At 39.7% G+C, this 22,614-nt stretch overlaps 1 protein-coding gene and 1 long non-coding RNA gene across 6 annotated transcripts in view; both read left to right on the top strand.

Annotated features, from left to right (window-relative positions):
- LOC127378990 (uncharacterized) overlaps positions 1-22,614 on the top strand; it is a 182,107-nt gene that overhangs the window by 154,239 nt on the left and 5,254 nt on the right. The window contains exons 1-3 of one of the 3 annotated variants that reach the window (XR_007888246.1): positions 18,792-19,036; positions 21,304-21,380; positions 21,630-21,725. This is a non-coding gene — a long non-coding RNA (uncharacterized LOC127378990). Of the gene's footprint in view, positions 1-18,791; positions 19,037-21,303; positions 21,385-21,629; positions 21,726-22,614 lie in introns of those variants that run through there. The other 2 variants (XR_007888244.1, XR_007888245.1) reach the window with 2 other exon arrangements.
- Positions 757-17,888, top strand: LOC127378988 (calcipressin-1). Of its 3 annotated transcripts, XM_051428420.1 has the most exons (6): positions 757-948; positions 1,051-1,114; positions 1,246-1,398; positions 13,282-13,455; positions 14,091-14,250; positions 15,192-17,888. In XM_051428420.1, exons 3-6 carry the CDS (start codon positions 1,267-1,269, stop codon positions 15,374-15,376), a joined length of 651 nt encoding a protein of 216 aa, XP_051284380.1. In that variant the 5' UTR covers positions 757-948; positions 1,051-1,114; positions 1,246-1,266; the 3' UTR covers positions 15,377-17,888. The 3 variants fall into 3 exon arrangements, with proteins under 3 accessions (XP_051284380.1, XP_051284379.1, XP_051284381.1); XM_051428419.1 differs by having other exon boundaries at positions 757-1,114; XM_051428421.1 differs by lacking the exons at positions 757-948; positions 1,051-1,114; positions 1,246-1,398 and adding an exon at positions 9,471-10,205.

Below are 22,614 nucleotides of genomic sequence, written 5' to 3'. Positions count from 1 at the left end.
CATACGCACACACACACACACACACACACACACACACACACTACAGCACTGACATGACATACAGAAATGTTCTCTTCTATTTGTATTTTTGAAAGTAATTATGTAATTACAATTATCCATAAAAATCACATTTATTCTAACCAATGCATCATAATCAATAACACATACTATAAATTATTTTCTTATCTTTGTATTTTTAACAGGAGAGTTGGACAAGCATAATTTACGTTTATATTGTGCTCCATCTGTTCAACTAATTTAATACATACATGCTTAAAACATTTTTTTAATTAAATTAAATTAAAGTCTCTCTCTCTGTCTCTTTATCTGCACTAATCACACATGCTTATCTTCTATAAATTAGATTACAGTGACAGCTATACAATGATCTGTAATAAAAATCCTATAATAAGTAGAGCCTGCCACAAGAGGGCAGGATCTTGACTTCAAATAATATCTTGACCACAGGATCAGTAGAGCAGCGACGTTAAATGTGTTGAAAACATTTATTTCACGAGGGAAACATAAAAATAACATTTGTTTAATTAAAAAAGCAAAGAAAAAAGCTTTTATTCTGTTTTTTTATGTTCTCCTTTTTTGATGGGGCAGTTTTTAATGTCTTGTTTCAAGTTAACTATTTTATATATATATTTATTTATATATCAATGTGGTCAATGTCGTTTAAAAAGACTGGAAACACGAAAAACATTTTTAAAACAATTACTGCAAAACCGGAAACGCATATCGGCAGCTGTTCAATTTACGTCATCTCCTTTATCCTCTGCGCCATGCTAACAAAGTTATCCGATAGGTTTTAATTTGAGCTAATATTAGACAATATTGTGCTGCTTTGTCCGATGACAATACTAGTTGCCAAACAACCGCCTTCACCTACAATTAACTGAGGGAAGACATTGACGGAATATCGTGTGTTTCGCTTGTTTAGAGGTATAATTTCAGGTTCCTGGTTAGCACAACTTGCTAGCCAGCTTAGTGCAGCTTTTAATCTAATACACTGAAGAGCTACTTTACTCTGTTGGCTGTTTGCAGGAAACCATCGTATATAAAGCCGTTTCACCACATTTATCATGAAATAAAGTCTACAGCTTTTCTGGTATGTATGATAGTAAATATGGCGTTATGTTAGCCAATAGCTGGATGATGGGCGTCAGCCAAGCCCTGTTATTAATTTATGTGTAATGATTTGTGCTTTTTGCTGATATGGTTTCGTTTCTGTGTTTGCAGAAGACAGTTGAGGTAATCGTGATGCAGCAGGCAGTGAATGGCGGTGGTGGTGGTGAAGAGGAGGCCACGGTAGATGTCCAGTTCACGGATCTACCCAACGCCCTGATAGCTTGCAAAGTACCGGAGGATTTGTTCAATGAAGGCAGTCTGAAGGTAAGGATGGACCATTTACAAATGTTGGTGTTTTATTCAACTGCGGGCTCTTTCTGTGTGTTTGATGTATGCCGACTGTAGAAGTTTCGCTTTTGGATTTATAATAAATGTAAAGTAATGTCCTGGGAAACGTGGCTGTAAGCAATTTATCAAGGATACCTTAAATCGCCTGTTTGTTGAATGGAGTTTGGTGCTATACTGTGCTGGTCCACACACACACACCTGTTTGTCTCTGTCCGTATTCAGCATGCACATTTGAGTGGATTTAGACCACTAGATGGAGTTAATAGTTAAAGATTACTATGGTTATAACTGAGTGGACAACACACATACTCACTTCCTGGTTCCTTAGTCATTCTGTGTTAACTAAACCTGGGTCAGTTTAATTTTGTTGTTGATTGACATCATCCACAGAGATGCATCATTGAGAAGTTTCCAATAATATTCAGTTAGCACGTACTACCAGTTTTCTGTAACACTTCTGCTGAACAATAGGTTAGGTAACAAATAACCGAGGGGTAAAATGCACATAACATGGATCTATTTCAAGGTTTTTCTTTCTTTCCTGTGATTGTTGACATTGGGAGGGTGTTAATGAAGCTGAAAAGATGTTTAAGTGTCGATGAAAGAGTGACATGCTGAAGATTTCTTCATAACAAAACAAATTGGTGTCTGAAGCCTTTGTTTAACACACGCCTTATTTTTAGCATCAATCCTTTGCTGCAGTTAAACACCTTGTGATTCATTTTCTCCATGATGGAGTCATAACATTTGAGTTTCACTACTGTAGGAGAGGACGTATTACATAGGACATTGAAAATATTGCAATGGCTAATTACATATCTCCTCAGCCCAACAACCATGAGCAATAGGGACAGATATTAAACCTAATTTCTTTTTCAGTGTCAACTAACAGTTTGGTTTTTTTGCATAGAGAAAACTGTTGAGTGCAAAAAGCTTTGGTTGAATAATATATTGTTCTATTACAAATTGGTGCCAGTAACTCTGAATGGAATATAAGTGTAAGTTATGACTTACTGGAAAGTGACAGTGGAGCACTGCATCACAGCGACATCAAGTCTATATATGCAGTTTACCTCACTCTAGTGGATGAGCAAAGTAATTCATTGCTCTAATTACTAGACATTTAACATTTGCTACCAGTTTGTGAATAGGTTTGACAGCCTTAGTAAAACTGTAAAACCTTGTCAGCATGAGGGTTGCTGGTTCTCAGCAGTAGCAGATGTTGGTGAATGCTCTGCTGCTAGCTGGCGCCCCATGTACCAAGGCTGAGTCCTTGCTGCTGCAGCAGCTATGGGTTTGAATCTGACCTATGGCCCTTTGCTGCATGTCATTCCTTCCCTTTCCTGTATATCTTGAGATATAAAAAAAAAAAAGGTAATACTGGATTTACAAGATATTTGCATCAATTTGAGACAGTACTGTGATTTGGAAAGCAGAAATGCTTTATTGATACCTGGGTGGAAATTTGTTAAAAAGGTAAGGTGTTTAATTCATTTGATAAACAAAAAAACAGATATTCCCATCTGATTATTAATCTAGAAATGCTTTCTGAGTTGAGTTTTATGAAAAAACATGCTTGATGACTTTTACTGTGAGTAAGACTCACAGTAGAATTACTGAGTCAATGATTGTGGTTGATTAGGGGGGTTGCAGAGTGGCAATGGTGGTTTGAACAATGACTAAAGCTGTGTTGTTTGTGTGTGTGTGTGTGTGTGTGTGTGTGTGTGTGTGTGTGTGTGTGTGTCTCTGTGTTAACGTGTATCAAGGTGTATCAACAGTGGAGAACAATAGTCAGACAGTGGAAAAACAAACTCAGTGGAAAACAGCCAGAGACTCAATAGGGAGCTCATCATGCTCTTTAAATCAGTAGGAGAAAATTTGTTTGAGGAAAAAGAGTTTATTATAGGAGAAAGAACACCGCATATTTCTTCAAGGCAGTCTGAATTCCAGTTGCCAAAGAAATGTCCAGGGGGAAGCTGTGGAGGGATCCTGTTGGGACTGACAGCCCATACACTCAAGCCACCGAGATGAGTTAGTGTTGGTGGTGGTGTGCTATAGGTGCTGACGTTGATGGAAAAGGAAAAACAACAGAGGGGCAAAGGGCATCTGGTGAAAAAATGACTTGTGTTGTTTGTTGTTTCCATCTTCATTTTCTTCCATAATACTGTTACTTTTCCACTGGGAATCTGCATGGATTTGAGGGTCAGCTGATCGTATCGTATTGCAGAATATTCCACTGAGGGTGTATGAATGTGTCATGAACTCTTGGTAACATCCAGTTGTTTTGATTGTTAAGGAATGAGTGTACTACAGTGGAAGAAGTGTTAAGAACGAATGGAGAATTTACGACATGTTTCCATCCATTACAGTTTTTAAGCTTGCCGGAGGTGGAAAATTGGTTTATCAATGAATGCGAGAGTGCAATGGTAAGAGATTACAATATTAGATCTGTGTGGAGCGATGAGGACTGAAACCTTCCTCAAATTAATACATGAAACAAACAAATACTATATTTACATGTTTTTTACATTTTTCTTCCCACCATTCAGGTTCCACTGACTCTGTTAATTATGTCATGTCGGGCTCTTCTTCTGTAATGGTTTAATTGAACCTGACTGGAGCATTAGTGCCACTTACTGCTTATTTTGATGAACCAACTCCCAATATTTACACAACTGTAGTGGATGGCAATGCGCATGCATTGCTGTTTTTATGAACAATCTGCTAATGCTTTGTAGCACAGAGGGATCTTTTAAGACATTGAAAATGGATGTCCTCCAATCTGATGTACAGTCAACTAGCTAGTGTTAGCATAGCAAATTATAGCCACAGTTACCAGAAGATTTGGAGGGCCTGTTCTGATTGTATTTCCTCTGTATGACCGCTTGAAGGATTCTCCCTTATGACTAAACAAAATCAAAAGGCAGGATCGCTGTGCTTTGTTCATGGTGCCCGCTAAAATCAATGGTAGATAATGTAAAAATGAATAGAAACTGTTGGTGTCTTTACCATCAGCATATTTTATTGTAAAACCATTAGACTGCTACATCCCTATTTATTTGTATGCTGTATTTGTTCACTAATGTTTATGGTATGTTTAGTTTGTATTGTTTGGCTGCAAATTCTGTATCAGTTATCAAAGCATGTGGCAGTGGAAGCGTGAAAATGTGATAGTTTCTCTGGAGAGAACAGGACATTTTTTAAAAATAGGTCACTTTACAGGAATGAAGCAGAATGTATTTTCCAACGTGTTGTGCAAGTTAAACTGTTCTCAGCCCAACTGGAGCAGAAAACTGCCTAAAAACAGCATTAATAAACCAGCATGGAGGAACAGATTTAGGTCAGGGAAAACTCTGATGTAGGTCTGGAAAGTCTCGTGGACTTTTCCAGCAGGACACACCCATTGGCAACTTCAGATGAGATTGTAAAGATTGTGCTAAAATACACACATAATCAAGATTATAGATGTGTTGTCACAGTTTCTAACACAGTGATAAGCATTACTTGTCTTACACGACAGGATAAGCTAGTTAGACATGGCTGGATGGATGGATAATAAACAGTCTGAACCTGCATCGAGTTTTAGGCCAAATGGAAAATCTGAGCAGTTTTGTTTTGTTGAACATGTACTGACTCAGTGTTATTGTACCTAATGGAAGAGATTTACTTTTGCTATTCTGTAATTGTCTCTAGGTTCAGTGGTAGGCGGATAGAGCTGGAAAAAGGACAGATGTGTCATCGTGCCACTGGCCCTCTTTTCCTGTTCAGATGTGGAATTTTGTTAAAGCCACAAGGAAACAGCCTCTCAGTGGAGTCTGGCTTCCGTAACTCAATGCCCTTCTGACAGTGGATTTTGTGGCAGGACAGATCACAGAGCTGTTCACAACTGTGGGTTTAAAAATAAAAACTTTGCTGGAAGGAACTGGAATCCCCCTAAAAGTACAAAGAGGGTTTTAGTCAGTCTCTCTCTGGTTAAAGAAATGAAACAGACAGGGGGTTGTTTGTCCATAGTTTAGACAAATGCAGATCATGCATAGAGCCTGTCTACATATCCATTTTTAGCCTTTAACACATATCCTGTTGGAATAATACGTTTCAGCAAATACGGCAATACTGTAGGAACTGCAGTACAAATGTTGTATAGGCTGCCTTTTTATATATGCTGAACTAAGGCACTAAGGAATAGTGGTCAACCTGGTCTTTCAATAACCGATGCTTTCTTTTTTTCTCCAATTTTGTCTGACCAGTTTTATAATATTAGAAAAGGGTTAATAGCCGTGTGCCTTTTTCAATGAAGAGATTGTCAGCAGCTTTTCTTCACCTGCCATAGAATAGGTCCACCTGCAAACATGAACACGCTATACTGTTAGCAGAGTTCAGCCCAGCCTGTGCAGTTTTTGTCTAACGCTAACTAAAGCTTTTAGGATATATTATCTTATCACAGATTTATCAGTACTGACCTAAATGTCAGCTGATGATTATTGTTAAATAATTGCCGTACAGTATTGCCAAAGAAATGTTAGAGCATGAACGTTCTTTTTCATCAACAACAATAATAAAAAAGATTTTAAAAAGTCTCGCTCACTTGCTTTCTTTGGGAGCTGACAAGATTTTCTGGAGCTTTCAACACATCTCACAGTTTTCCCAGGTGTTGAGGCTAAAAACAGCACTGCGTTAACAAAATACACGGGCCCACGTTGCCTCATGTACTGGACAGACAGTGAAATATGATCCAGGAATGTTTCCATGAGTTTATTAGGCACTAAAACACTGCACAGCAGTTTATATTACTATGAGCCAGGATTTTACTACTGTGGAAAATGATTACACTGACAGTCATAGGGAAGTACAGGTCTCTACCTGTCCTCTCTCATCCCTTTGTCTGAGCCATGTCCATTCAGGTAAACTTACACTTAATTATACAGCAAATATGAAACTCACTAATAAACATTTTACATCTTGTGTAATCTGTTCAAAAACCAAAGTATAAAACCCACCGTTTGCTGTTTTATGGCAACTTATGTGCAGTACTGCCATCATACTGCCACTTAATGTGTGAATTAGTGAGCTTTAGAGGTGCTGGGAGGTGGATTTTGTTACTGTTGGACAAAGCCATAGCTGTTTTCCCTGTTTCCAGTCTTTAAGCTAAGCTAACCAGTTCCTTGTGATAGCTTCATATATATTCACATAAGACTTTTAGCATTCTTTGCATCTAACTCTAAAGAAAGTAAATATGTATATGTGTATATATGGGTATTTATATTGGTATTGACCTAAAACAAACAGTATGGTTGAGGCTCTAGCCCCTCACCACCAGTGTGCCGCAGTGTCAGCCTTCAAATTGTTACTTGAACAATATAACTTTCACCTCGGCATTGGAAAGAAGAGCATGATGCAATAAAAATGTAGCAGCTGGCTAGTAACATAGCACTGTGTCCAGTATGCGTTCGACAATCAGGATGTGTTCGTGTGTGTGCACTGTGCATGTGCACACCTGTTTGTTTGTGTGTGTGTGTGTGTGTGTGTGTGTCTGTGTGTGTGTGTTGCCTGCCTATCTGTCTAGTGAGGGAATGGAAAAAATGGGAAGATGAAACAAAAACATAAGGATGGAAAAAATGCAGGGCTGAGCGTGCACACACTCTCTCTCTCACACGCACACACGCACACATAGCACATAGCCACCACAGCAGGGTGAGGTTGAGGTCTGGAGATGATTAGCACCTACACACACATACTCACACGGTAATGTTTAACATTAACAAACACTTACATGAGAGCATCAGCTTCACTGTTGGGAGGCTCACCAACATTACACCACTTTATTTTCCACACACAGATTTTCCATCCAACTCACCGGACAGTGCTATTAGTCCTTTCACTGTGCATTAGCACCTGCACTCAGAGAGGACAGAAATCATGTACAGTATGTTGACATGTTGGTGTAATAGTTTATGATGGGTACGTCTCAACCAGACCACCAGCCAGATGTCACAGCCTGTACGTGGCTGAGATTGTAACTCAAGGCTGTGTTATCTGTCACCTCACAGCCTCAAGACCCTGGGATCAAACCCTGCTGAGGACCTTTGTGTTTGGAAGTTGTGTCCATGTCTTCATGGGTTTCCTCCAGTTGTTCCAGTCTCTAGTTGTAATAACTTGATTCATACGATGTGGACTGCAGATAAAAACATTAATTTGATATATTGTCCAGCCCTACAGTGAAATGGTCCAGGAAAGGTGTTTTTAGGACTGTACCAAACACAGAATTTTATCAGTTGAATCGGATTTGGCTGTTTTGTTTTATTTTTTTAGTTCAGCACCATACTAAACTCCTATATCAACAGTTCCTGCAGTGGAAACACAGCTACATGAGTCTCATGTTTTAGCCTACCTCACGGTTTAATGTCTTAAACATCACATGTCCACACAGTCAGAGAAAGTAGAAGCTCATAGTTGAGTTATAAAGTCTCAGCGCACTACAGCATCTGGAATACATCCTCACTGTCACCCTGTCTTTCACCGACTGTCACACTGTCATAACTCACCTGGGCTTTCCCTGCTATGACAAGTCAAATTGTCTGTTCTGGAAAAAAAAGTCAATTGTTATTGAAGACAAATTAGTCATTCATTTGCACTGTAATTGTTTGTGGGTGTGTCCTTTTTTTTGAAGAACTTGAGTTAACCTGTTATCCAGATATCACCTGATATCCACTGAGCAAATCGTCAGTACGCTTGTTGGGGTTGTAATGAATGTCCTAAATCTAGTTCATACACCAATGTGTATATATTCAAACATAGTTTAAATTCTTAGCAGTTGCCCACTTAATGGTTTGTTTTCCTGTTTCTGATAAATATCTTTATCCCCTGGCCCTCTTTAATAACTCAGAAACATTCAATTTAGTTCCAGTATCAGAAGGTTCCTCCAATACTGCCTTTTGCCTAAAATACAGTATAGGGTAGATATTAATGTTAATATTTACTTGCCTTTCTGTTGCTATTTATGTCATAATTAATGTCCCACTAAAAGCGGGTAGTGTTCAGTTCAAGTGGAATAATTTGCTTCTTCGTATGTTATTGCCTAAAAATAAAAGCTGGAGTTTAGCTCCTAGATTTCAAATGTGCGACTTTGTAGAGTGTTAAACGCAATTTGTTCTAAAAGTGTTCACACACACACACACACACACAGGTGCAAATGTTGGTGAATTTGCTGCACAGTCTGGTCTTGTTTTTCCATCTGCTGGCTGCACACACACTCGCACACTTCCCCTCCACTTCAAGCTCTCTGCTATTTATACCTCATAAAAGCATGTTATCAAACTGCATACTTTCCATGACTGAGCACCTCCTCTCTCTCCCACCTCTTGCTTTTTATCCCTTCATCCCTCCATCTTGCATTCTTCCTACCAGTCATGTCTCTCTTTCTCTTTCCACTCTTTTTTTTTTCTATTCCTGCCTATCTCCTCTCTCTCCCTTCTTTGTCTGTCAGCTGTCCTGTCTCTTTCTCTCTCTCTCTCTCCCTTTGTCTGTCTCTCTCTCTGCTTCATCCATATTTACTAAGACTGACATGTGTTTTCCACGTCTTGCTCCATGTACTCGGGAGTCAGGTGATACGTCTTTGGTATGTTTGTGAAATCAAGAGGTGAAAGGCTCATTGTCACGTTTTCCATACAACAAAGGATTTTTGTCTTGAGTTTGAATGCAACAGAAAGCAGATTAATGCGTCAGTTTGCTCAGCGGTTATGTCATTATTTTCCAGTATCTCTCTCTCTCTCTCTCTCTCTCTCTCTCTCTCTCTCTCTCTCTCTCTCTCTCTCTCTCTCTCTCTGCACACACGCACACCCATTGCCCTTCTTTCTGTCTGATTAGTCAGCATTGGCCAGTATATGTCAGTAGAGGGATTGGAAGAAGGAAAAAAAAAAAAATAGGCTGTCCCTCCCTCTTCCACAGCCGATTGGCTTGCAGTGAATAAACGAATGAATGAGACCAGGATGAGGAGAGGGAGGGGATTGTGGGTAATGCGTCATCGGCTGGCAGGGGCTCATTTAAGCGGCTGTGGAGCAGAAGAAGAGGGAGAGAGGGGAGAGAGAGTGAGCTTAAAAGAGGCTGAATGACATTTTAGGCTCTCCACACCCAAATCTCTGGAAAATTCCTTCAGTTTTCAGGCTGCTGCAGAGCCGGCCTACGCTGAGAGCGACTTAGGGAGGAAGGAAAACGCTGAATATAAGCTGGACACAGTTAAAAAGAAGAAGTAGTAGTAGAAAGAAAGCCAAACGTTAAATGTTGGATTCTGTATTTCAGCTGCAGTTGCAAGTGTTGTGAGAGGAGATCCAGACTAGATAACCTTGGAATTTGGGTTAGGAGGTTATGTGTTGACCGAGGTGACTTGAATGCAGCATTGTGATATCTAACATCGTGGACAGCTTCAAGACAGAAGAGAAACTACCACTGTACCACGACAGAAGAAGATCCACGTGTTCTGGAAAAACTGACCTATTTCCTGTTAAGGAGCATCTATTACTTTCTTCTCGTCTGTCACCCTGGGGAAGGCAACGCTCCTCCGATCCCCCCGATTTCCCCCTTCCTCTTCATCATCCTCACCATCATCGTCCTCGCCACCGCTGAGGACCATTTCAGCATCCCGTCGTGCCCTTACCTCAGGTATTAGGTGGAAAAGGCTCCACCTCCCTGGATCGCCCATCATGCACATCAAGACCACCAAGTGTAACCGCTTCTGCCTGGTCGCCTCGGTGACCAACCACGAAGTGTTCAACCGTCCTGAGGCGCAGGTAAAAGAGCGCTCTGCTTCTAGTGTTCCTTCTGCAAACCAGGTTCCTTGAAATTTATATAAAACCAACATCACACTTTGGTTTATTCTTTACATTTACTTTCTGAAGACACCAATTTTTACTACAGGAAAGCATTTTTCTTGTTTTTAACTTAACTTTTAACTTAAGGGCTGCAGCAAACTATTTTCATTAATAAACACGCATCAACATAGCCTATGAAAACAATAAGGTCTTCTGTGGCTCTGAAGGAGCTTTCTAAATCTCTGGGAAATGATGATGTCATAGTGATGTCATCGGGGTTATCTCGTCTTGGGCTTGAAGATTATAAATTTACAACCAAAAAACCCCACACTACAAACTGAAGCGATGCAGTTTCAAAGATGGGGGCATTTAACAGGCAGGGTGGGTTTAAGGCAAAGATGCTATTAGGTTGCATTATGGGAAATGTAGGGTGCAGCTCTTTTTGGAACTTGAGCCATAAGAAGGGCTAAAAGTCAGTTCTAGGCCTCTTTTATTAATAATCTCACTCTTGTGAGTCTAAGTGGAAGTTCAATACTAAATCACTGGATTACTTTAAATGAAGTGTTTAGTCAATAAATGTCAGAGAATCTTTTCAGCTCTAGCATGAACAAAACCTCTCAAAGTACATTTGGACCATTACGTGACCAACACTACAGGTCTAAATTTGGGGTAATAATATGAATAACTGGGTGAGGATAAATACTTGTCGTCATTATGTTGCAGTAAAATCCATTAAAGCTTTTAAAGGGACAAACAATGTAGAATTAATCAGTTGGGCAATATTTAATTACCCAGCTTAATTGAAGTACATTAATGATACAGGTGTGTGTAAATATGTATGTCCTGGGTTCTTTTCTTTCCAAGCTGTGTTTGAGGTCCCTAAGAAACATGTACATACGTGCTGAATCAGTACAGTCTGTACAAGACTGCCATTCTTATCCTTTCTGTCTTACTTCGATACATGGTAATGTGTTGTTAATTTTCATTTGAGGCAGAGCCTCCTCAAGGTTTCTGGGAAGGGAAACTGTTGATATAAGTGAGCAGATTATCTGAATTTCATTGAGAACCAAATTGGGTGTTGTGTGTTTTTGGTTTTGTGTGGTAATGAGCAAATCGCAGACCTCCTATGGCCAGGCTGAGTACTCCTTCCTCCTTTTAGTTCATCATGACTCACTGCACAAATCCGTGGCCAGTGATGGCTCTTGTGCTGCAGTGCAGTCCAGTGCAACAACACACTGACTGTTCACTGCAGGAGGGGGGGATGACTCGTGAAATACAATTTGTATCCAAATATTCAAACTGTGATGACTGCAACAGTTTGACGTAACACAGTCCGCTAGACAGAAGATATATTAATCTGTTGGATTTGTTGGCACTACAGAAACACTCAATCCACTCACGGTTGTCTGATGTTACAATGCAATGCTTCTTTCATCGCATCGATCATCATCATGATATCATATCATTGTAGAAAGTGTTCTTTTGGCTGCTATAAACGTATTTCTGTAATTAATCTTAATTGGTGACAGCTGACGTGATTTGCTATTTGTCATTTTAACTGGTTAAAGTGAACGTTAGTCAGCTAAAAGTGTGAATCTGCTAGCTGAATGTTAAGTACACTGCTCATTGCTAATAAGAGAGGAGAGATGGCAGATTTGTTACAGTTGTAGTTTAACAAATCTGTATATTTTGCCAACTGTGGTGTAACAGCAGAGTCAGTCACTCAGTCATAGTCAATTTCATATTCTAAAGATTTAAGAATATATGCAGGACAAAATCAGTATTGGAATTAAAAACTTGGTACCCTAGAGTGTAAATAACTTTAAAACATTACCTATATGGCCAAGAAATGACCAAAATACCAAACAAGAGAAAATGACATCAAATAGCTATTCATCATTCAGGCCTTCTGTTCTTTTAAGAAGCAGAAAATGTTTTCAGCTTGCACAGATCTATCCACACCTCAATTTGCACCTATTTGTATGTGCAATGAAATTTGCATTGCATTGTTTGACGACTATGTGACTCTGATATGCGGTGTTGACTAACTCGCAAAGTGAGACGTGAACTATGTTGATGTGAAGAATATTTTTACACCTCCCACAGTTTCCTGTACTGCTAAGGGCCACCTTTCAGCCATTTCTGGGTACTGGACATACAGAGACAAACATGACATTTGTGTTCTGAATTCTGATGTTTCCCACAATGTTCCTTTCGCTGTATTGTGTTCTTTGATTTAGTTTGATGAGGCACGACAGGTTGTAACAAAGGCTCTTTGCGTCACGGCGGCTGAAGTGAAGGCAAACCAGCAGTTAACTGAGGCTGAAGGAGTCATTTCTGTGGCTGGGCTGTGCAGACACGATCATTATGTCAAGAACCCTGCACTCTAGCACCGTTATGACCGTCTGCTGGAGCTCTGCAACAGCTCATCATTTTGTCTTGTTGTTTACACACTGACCCAACAAGCCTGAGATTGAGAAGACTGAGTGTTTTCATTAAACAAGTGAATGTTTGTAGCTGCTACTTTGAGGCGTGGGTGTATTAACTAGCATCCATGATTTCAGATATGCTGCCATCTCAAGTGTGTCTGTATTAATGTACTTCTGTCAGCCATCGCTGTTTGTGTGCGTGTCCTCTTGGAAGTGGTAGCCAAGGTCAGCTGTCTATTTAATTTTTCTCTCTTAATTAGTGTCTGTGACAATAATTGGTCATCTTAAATTGAGGCCATAGCTCTGCCTCTCTGACGCACACACAGTCAGACACCCACAGGCTGCAGGCTCTCTTGTGCAAAGAGGAGGGACAGATAGAGTGTCTGGTAATAGAGGCTATTTTTACTAATTTTATTCATAGCGACTTCAAGTCTCATAACTGTATTCATGGCTGCCTCTGGCCCATAGTGTTTAGTATTTATAGATAAGAAGAGAAAGAAGAGCTGAAAGGAACAAATCAAGTGGAACTGGAGGAGATGGTGCAGAAGCTGGTCTAATTTTCCTGATTTCAATCATCATTTCAGTCTCCTCCCCCTGTTCACTCCCCTCTCCCTCTTTCTCTTCAGGCCAATTTTGAAGCCTTGTTCCGTTCATTCGACCCAGAGGTACAGTTCCAGTACTTCAAGTCTTTCCGGCGGGTCAGGATCAGTTTCAGCGATGCTCTGGCTGCGGCTGAGGCGAGACTCCGACTCCACAAGACTGACTTCAACGGCAAAGAAATGAGACTCTACTTTGCTCAGGTAATATCTTTGAAGTGCATCTTTTTCCACCTGCTACACTGATCTAAAAAGGCCAACTGAGTCAGACCCTTTAATCTCTCCTTGCAGTTTGCTGTAATTTTGTATATGGAACTAAAGACTAACAGGGGATCTTAACAATTTACTGACATCACCTTTATCACCTTTTTTTGTTTCACCTCTGGCTGCCATTTTGTAGTTCAGTGTTCAATATTAAATCAATAAACATTTAATTATGAAATAAGTAATAGATTGTGTAAAATATATCAATGAATAATTTGTGTGGTGACAAATAATTTATGTAATTTTTCATATGAGTGGGGATGTCATTGTCTCCTCACTTTTCAGCCAATCACATGCTTCCAGCTTCACATAACAAATTCACGGTTGCAACTAAATTTAGCAGATTAGTTTCTATTAGCTAGAGCAGCAAAAATGCCAAAGTTACTCTGAATCAACCAACTAGGACCTGCTGGTGTAACAGACACCAGCAGACATAGTATAACCTCTTCTTCTCTTCTATTAGGCCTCCATATTTTTGAACCACCAACATTCAAATATGCCGAGTGTATTTTTATATCAAACTCCTTTTTCTACTTATGGGTCCCCAAGACTCACATCTGCCCTTCTGTCTGCAGTCTGTCCACATAGGAAGTCCTCGGCTGGAGCCCCCAAAGCCAGATAAGCAGTTCCTGATCTCTCCCCCTGCCTCCCCTCCAGTCGGCTGGGAACAGTCTAAGGACGCCACACCAGTCATCAACTACGACTTGCTGTGTGCTATCTCAAAGCTAGGACCAGGTATAACAGAGTTCCCGTTAATCACACAACAGCTTCAGTTTTGAAAGATGCGTAACATCCGTCTGTGTGTAGCTCTGATAATGTCAGGGAGTTTTGTAAAGTGCACAGCCTTCGATTCATGCAGCTGCTAATTACAAAGTGAAACATAAGGAGCACAAATCAAAGCTGACATGAACGGTAAGAGGAGTCTGCAATTGGCCAAGACTCTCTTGGATAGAGCATGATTAAATGATTACTCCACTTCTTTTCAGCTTTTTCTCAATTTCTTTAATGATAGGAGTATTGATCCAAAAATGGTGCAAAATCCATCAGCGCTCACTTTATCTCCAAGGCAACCAGTCCAGACCGCCCAGGACTGTCTGCACAAACACAGACATCAAAAACCTCCTTCTGCCAGTGTTTAACATAGCTGGTTATTATGACTAATTTGGGTATAGTCATTGTTTTGAACTTTTTTGAGTGGCATAAAAGTATTCATAGTTTGGTTGTTGTGAATCACAACAGTACATGCAGTATTGTGTTGGCATATCTATAAGACAATGTTACTTAACACAACACAACACAACACAGCATGCTAAAATCGACACTTGTTATTGTAGAATAGTAGAAACAAATAAGAACTTTACTGTAAGCAAACAACCTGGTGACGGTATTTTAGAGCTTTGTTTAAAGAAATTAGAAATAGCTTTTTGCATAGTCAAAGTGGGATTCTTCAGTCGTGACTGCTCAGTGTTGTAAGATAAGGACCTCAATTATGTCCACCCACTGAATCAGCCAATGTTAGGCCTTCAATGTGCATGTCATGGCTGCATCACAGCTTAAAGGACCATAGCAAGGTTTTTTTCTCACTGGTCATCAGTATCACTGGTTTTCTGTACAGTTAATTAATTTCAGACCACATCCTGCATTGTGACTATACTTCCTCCATGTGTGACTCCCAGGGGAGAAGTACGAGCTCCACACCGCCACGCCCACCACCCCCAGCGTGGTCGTCCATGTCTGTGAGGACGAGCACGGCGAGAGCTCGGCCCCCGACGACAGCGACCAAGACGACAAGCCCAGATCCCCGCGGCCAAAGATCATCCAGACGCGCCGCCCTGACTACACGCCCGGAGTCGAGCAGTGAGCGACGACAAGCAGGGGGCGCAGTGTGACGGCTGTAACATTTCATCCTGAAGTGATTGGTCAAGAGCTCAACACGCTCTCAGAGCTTTGAAGAATGTTTGGGGACTTTGGGAATGCACCTGAGGGTGCTGCGATGTCCTGTAGACGAGCATTTCATAAGACGGAGAGAGAAAACATAGTGGCGAATGCTGCATTCATGTCCAGTGGGAAAAGATAAGAGATACGAACTTCCTAGTGGGAAAAAAAACTGTTCAGTTTAGCCATCAAATGATATGTACATGCTCGTGAATCTGAGGTTTTGAGTTGGAACTGAAGGAAATATTAGTTTTGAAGTGCAGGAATTAACATATACTAATGTTTTGATTATAGTGCTTCAGTACATTGCAGGAGACATTGCTGGATTTTTGGTTTGTGGTGATATTTTGCACAAAAAAACGAAACAAAAACTGAAATGTGCCGTGACTTAAGTTTGTGTGTTTTGTGAGAAGAAGCTGGTCAGGTGCAAATAAAGTCCTTTTACAAGACTATTACAGTTATTTGAATGTTGGTTATTCCCACATGACATGAATGCAGCATCATTCTGACAATGTCATGTTTGCGTTTTCCTCATGTAGAGTTTGGGACTTAACAAACAGCCTGAGGAGGGAAACGACTTTTGAATTGATTTTATTTTAAACATAACTTTTTCGACTGTTGATTTATGCGAAGGTGCTACATATGTGTGTCAGTCAGCTGTAGAGTTTACACGCCGCCGGCATGTGCTTTTTTTGCATCTCCTTGGGTTGCGTGCTCATGTCGCCGCTGCAGCTCCCCATTACTCTCCACTGCTGTTTGATGTCACAGCTTCACCTTCGCAGCTGTTTTTGTGGTGGACGTGTGGTCAAGTCAAAGCTTGCCTGACTCACATTTTACAGGCGAGCCCCTGGTGTGTACTGCTTACATTAAAACGTTTCAATACGAGGAGTTTGCACCCACAGTGTTGTTCCTGTAATGACTTCTAACAGTGTTATCTGGGGATTATTTCAGTTTCGGTACTCTGCCTGTCTGTCTGTGCTTTGTAGTGTAGCTAAGAACTGTTGCTGTTTTGACATTTAATGAAGCTAAATTATGGCTTTACAAGGCTTTTTATTTCTGAATGTAGAACACACAACCAGCCCCTATTCATCTGAGGGCTTCAACTACACCAACCATGGTATTGTGTCGGTTAAAAAAAAAAACAAAACAGGGCTAACTACTTGGGCTAAATAGAATTGTGAAAGAAAAGAAAATACAACTGAAGCACTGTTATTCAACCTATGACTCAGGGCCTTATACTCTTGCTGGCCTCTTGTGGTGGGTCCTCATTCGATAAGAGTGCTTGTATGTTTTAAGGAGATTAGCGTGTTGCCTGCTCATGTACAGGCTCTTAGCTTGTATTACACTTGTGTGTAGGAAAACATGCAACTGGAGTGTGTGTGTGTGGAGTGTATGGGTCTGTTGACAGGTGTGTTTAACTGTTGCTTCCCCGTTAGCATTGGATGTTTGAGCCTGCTGCACACGCTGTCGTTAAAACTGCCCTTATTAGTGTTACATTAAAGTTCTGACATGATGTTGTTACACACCTACTTCTGTCTTTTATTTGAGATTTGTAAAACCTAAAACATTGCAGAGATTTTAATTTTTTTTTTTAATACTTCTGTGTGTGTGTGTGTGTCTGGTGATAAATTTGTATTTGCACTTAGCTTATCTGCTGTGTTCTGTTGCTTTATTAGTTTAATAAGAAAAGTGAGTCCATTAATTTTTACATTTTATTTGCGTCAGTGTGGGGCCCCAAAGGCTAGTTTAAAGCTATTTTTTCAGTTAATGTTGTGCTTCCATGGTGCATTTAGCTAAATACTACATTTGTGACAAAAGCTTCTGATGTGGAAAACTGTCTCACATCACAAATCATACGATTGTTCATCACTTGACACAGTTGACCTTGTTCACACAGCTCTTTTCTTTCCCTGGCCAGTATTGTCTGTTGTCTTGGCTTGAAGAAGCTGTATTTTACTCATAATGGATCAGATACAAGTAAAAACTGCAATTAAAATACAACTTTAAATGGGTTAACAATGAAATGAAAGCTGCTCTTACAGGTATCATCAGATGCATCCTGTAGAATGTAATAATTAGATGGTGGGGGGGGGGAAGGTGATTTATCACAATTATTTGTAGTTCTAAGTTGCTGCAGGCTTTTGTTTTAGTTGTGAAGCCTAAAGAAATGTCTGTTTTTCTTCTAGAGGATCTCATTCAAGCTAGCATTCATGGGAGAACGTTGGCTTGTGGAAGCAGCACTGTGAAGCACATGACTCACTGCCAGCAAGTCAGAAAGCTCATCTGTCCCACATTAGAGGACGAGAGGTTGCATAAGGCTCTGTCAGTTTAGCTACTTTTTTACTACTGGTATTTTAAGTTCATTTATCTTGGGGAAAAAAAAAAAAAAAGTAATTACCATGATTGAGTTACCATTAAATAAAGATTTTACCATCTCAGTTTATGTGTCTCCTTGTGTTTATATTAAAATCACTGTCAGTTTAACCTCATGTTGGGGCTTTCAGCAACAGGTGTAGTTTACTCAGTTGTCATGGAGATGTGTATGGGGCAAAGCTCACCAAGAAACCTGTTTGAGATATTAAAATACAATTTCTGTTGTGAAGAATAATCCTTTGATTTAGTGACATTTATTGGTGTAGTTGCAGATTGCAAGCATTTGAATACCACTGAGGCTTCCAAAGGTGTAGGATAAACTACGGTGGCTGCCAATCTTGGATACTGTAGAAACATGGTCAACTGCTCTCCTATAGTTAAAAACTATCCAAAGACTTATTCTAAGGTAACAAAAACACAACAATTCCTATATTCAGGTGATTATACACTAATGAAGACATAACTGATTATATATTCAATTCCTGCCAGTAGATCTGACTTAATGTTACACACTGGACTTTTTAATATGTAAATTGGGAGGTTTAGAATAATAATGATGAGTTGACCATCACAGGCATCAGATCAGGATGAAAGTTTATTTTCCCAAAAGTCAAAGTTGCATTTATGAATATAAAGAGGAAAAAAAAAACCCACATGGACTGAAGAAGTGAGGAGTGATCAGGTTAATGAGGAGTGACAGGCTGAAAACGAGAGCCAATCAGTGACGAAGAAAAGACGGGAAAGGAAGTGAGGTGGATGGAAAAAGGAAGTGAATAAAATAAATAAAATAGGGATCTTGACTACAATATACACAGTTGCTCAATGTGTCAGAACTGTGTAAATTAAATGCTATTTATTCACATTAGTATAATATACAGTGAGTGTGCACAACGCTTGAGTCCATCCCTCAGGACATAGAAACCAGAATATAGATAAATATAGTCAGATGAAAACATGTTTTCCTCTTTGCCCACTTTATTATTCCCAATACCCCCCCAGTGTACCAATGACTCTCCACCAGCGAACAGACTCTCTTCCTGACTTCGCTCCAGTCAGCGAACTGACGCGATGACGCATCCGCGGCGGCTGAAAACGTTCGCGCTCATCCGGATACATGAACCTGCTTCATGGAGACATGAGGAGGACGAGAGGAAGAAGGAGAGAGACTGGAGGAAAAGAAGACGAAGAACTGGAGTTTGTTGTGTGTTATAAGGTCAGTGGGAGGCCGAACGGCCACACAAACAAACAAACAAACACAGGGTCGCTGTGTATGTTGCTAGCGAGCTAACAGCTATGCTAACGTCGGTGACTGTAAACAAACAAACAAACAAACAATCGGTCAAATTCACTCGAGTTACACGAGGTGACGATGAGAGATTGTTGTGAGAAGGAACGTGGTGTTTTAAACTGTTGTTGTTGTTGTTTTCCTGTTGTTATTGTCAGAGGAAGTCAACGCCACCTGTTGATGAGCATTCAGTGAAAGCGACAAGCGAACAGCCTCTCGAACAACAAAGACTAACATAGTGGTTGTTTATTGATTGTTGGATATATTGATCGTTTGTACAGGGGCTGTTTGCTCTGTCAATAATTAGTTGTAGTTTTATAATAATGGATTCATTCTGGACCATATGACACAACTACATGTTGCTAGGTAATAAATGAAGAGATCACAACAACGACTGATTATTATTGATTATTGATTGAATTAACTATTGTCTGTTTGTGATACAATTGGCCACAAAGTCTGACTTTTATTCCTCTAACTATTTTTAGATTTCAGAAATCAAAATAGGACATTTTGTGTTTCCTAAAAACAAGAAATGTCAACAGTCACCATTAATGTCAACATGAATCATCTTCTTGTCTTAAAGAGTTCCTGAAGTTTGAGCTGTGTTTTTACCTAAGATGGTTACTTTATTATGCAGCATTATTATTTACATTTTAACAGCATTGTTCTGTCTGTGATACAACTTTTCCTTCTTTGATTTTTAAAGATACAGAGTAAAATGTGCTTTACATCTTTCAGCATTTGTTGCTGTGGTTGGAAATTATTATTTCTACAGAAAATTATATTTTTTAGAGTCACCCAAATGACTTAACATCAAATGTCTATATGTCTATGTCTTTATGTTTTTACAATCTGTTAGCTCAGACTGTTCAATGATGTCTGTTTTCCAGTTGTTAGTAAGCTGTCAGAGAAACTCTCTGGGTGTTCCCACATGTCGTGGAAAAAATAGAAGTTTCACTTGACTAAAATGTTTTTTCACACCTAGTTGTACTTTATTATGATGACCTTGGTCTCTACATCCACCTTGAATCCACGCTGGATCCACCCTTCCAGTGGAATCAGGATTATTATTACCACCTCTGTTTTCAAATACCCAATTTTGAGATTTAATCCTGTCAGGAGACTTCAGGTCCAAATGGACCCAGGTCCCAGTATTGGGATATGGATTTGGTAATCCAATCCTACCTAGAATCCAGATCAACCAAGAACCACGCTGTGATCCTTCCCTTCCATGTTGTCCGTACGAATCTACTGCCAAAGCTGTTGTCATCTATAGTCCTCATTCTTGCACAGTATTGATTGAACTGCTTTAATATTGATTCATGTTAAGTTTTGCAGTTATTCACTTTGACCACTGAAGGGAGCTCTTCGTTGAACTGAACACTATTATATTATTAGATTTAAAATATAATCTAATCAGAATAAAAAATCTGGAATAACAAATTGAAAAACTCAATTTAAGTATAAGTATAAATACCCAGTTTTTTATTTCATCGGAGTGTGAATTGAATGACAGATTATAAATGAAGCTTTTACAAACATACACAGTAGGCTGATATCTCAGCATTTGGTTCACTTCAAGAAAAGTAAGTCTTTATTTTTTGCAGTGTATGCACTGTATACAAATAAATAACACAAGAAATCCACAATGCAATTCACTTGTATGTGTAAAACTGTGAGTGAGTTACATTAACATTTATCAGTAATCAACAATAACTTCAATAAATTAATAATAATAATAATAATAATATATACAGTAAATGATAAGAAATAAATGGCAATTCAATAACACTAATGAACTGCTTTAATATTAATAAATGTTGAGTGTTGTATAGTGTTGCTGTTATTCACTCTGACCACTGGAGGGAGCTCTTCATTGAACTGAACACTATTATATTACATTTCACTTCTTAAAAGTTAAAAATATATCAGCTAGAAAATTGTAATTTAATTTTTACATTTGGTGCAACATAGAAGATTAATAATGATAAAAAAATATAAAATGATAAAAAAAAAAAAAAAAACACGTCTGTCAGTTACTCAGATTAGTACCTTGAATAAAAGTTTGAAAAACTTGACTCAGACCTCAATTTATTAGTGCAAATGAATTAATTATAAAGCGTACAGCTGGATAATGTCCGATGTGGCTCCATGTCTGTACTGATCACCTGCACTCTCTCTCCTGCCTCCAGGGTGTGCAGGTGAGTCATGGGACACGGACACCACCACAGAAACACTTCAGTCTTTCCAGTCGTCACTTCCAGAGAGAGTGAGTGAGTATTGTTATTGCTGTCTTCTCAGCTGAAGGATTGTAAATAAACTGATAGGTCAGAAGTTTAACTTTGTGGTATTCTTCTTCTTATTAGTATTAGCATCAGTGATTCTTTCTATATTTAAAATAAAACTGGATGATGTCTATCTTGTCTGTACTAATCACCTGCTCTCTCTCTCTCTCTCTCTCTCCCTCTCACTCTCTCTCTCTCTCTCTCTCTCACATCCTGCCTCCTGGGTGTGTCAGCGAGTTGCAGGACACGAGTTGGGACCATCAGCTGACCAGTTGCCATTTAAAAAAAAAAAAACACTTCAGTCTTTCCAGTCGTCACTTCCAGAGAGAGTGAGTGAAATGTGTTATTTCTGTGTGACTGCAGAATGATGGATTAGAAATGAAGCTCTTTGCTTCAGAATGCCCTAGTTAGTTTATGGCTGTATTATAGCATCATGTGTTAAGTGTTTTTACTTGTTCATTTCTTGCACAGTTAATGGTTTGGAGCTCATGTATGTTGCCCTTGAAGCTCAGATTGTGTCCTATTAGTAATAATAATAATAATAATACATTAAATTATTAGAGGCGCCTCTCTGGGCACTCGAGGACACCGTACAACACAAAAAAAACAAAAAAAACAGCAAGAAATAAGAAACAGATAAGAAAAGACAATGTAGATGGTTAAGTGGGGTAGGCAGTTCTGAATAGGTGAGTTTTTAATCTTGATTTGAAGAGTGTGAGAGAGTCCAGGTTCCTCAGGTCCGGTGGGAGTGAGTTCCAGAGTTGGGGGGCAGAGCGACTGAAAGCCCTGCTCCCCATGGTGATGAGGCGGGCGGGAGGGACAGAGAGGTGGACAGAGGAGGCAGATCTGAGGGAACGGGAAGGGTTGGCGATGTGGAGGAGTTCGGACAGATAAGGAGGGGAAAGGTTGTGGATGGCCTTGAACGTAAACAGGAGGATTTTGAAGTCAATGCGGAGTTTTACCGGGAGCCAGTGGAGTTGCTGTAGAACAGGGGTGATGTGGTGGATGGAGGGGGTTCTGGTGATTATTCGAGCTGCAGAGTTCTGAACCAGTTGAAGTTTATGGAGGTATTTGTGAGGTAGACCGAAGAGAAGGGAGTTGCAGTAGTCGATGCGGGAGGTGACAAGGCTGTGTACAAGGATGGCAGTGGAGTGGGGAGAAAGGGAGGGGCGGAGTCGATTAATATTGCGTAGGTGGAAATATGCAGACCGGGTGATG

Source organism: Dicentrarchus labrax, unplaced genomic scaffold (genome assembly GCF_905237075.1).
Source record: "Dicentrarchus labrax unplaced genomic scaffold, dlabrax2021, whole genome shotgun sequence".
In the NCBI taxonomy this organism is placed as follows: Eukaryota; Metazoa; Chordata; class Actinopteri; family Moronidae; genus Dicentrarchus; species Dicentrarchus labrax.
Note: the sequence above shows the minus strand (reverse complement) of the source record. Positions and strands in the feature narration are given on the sequence as shown.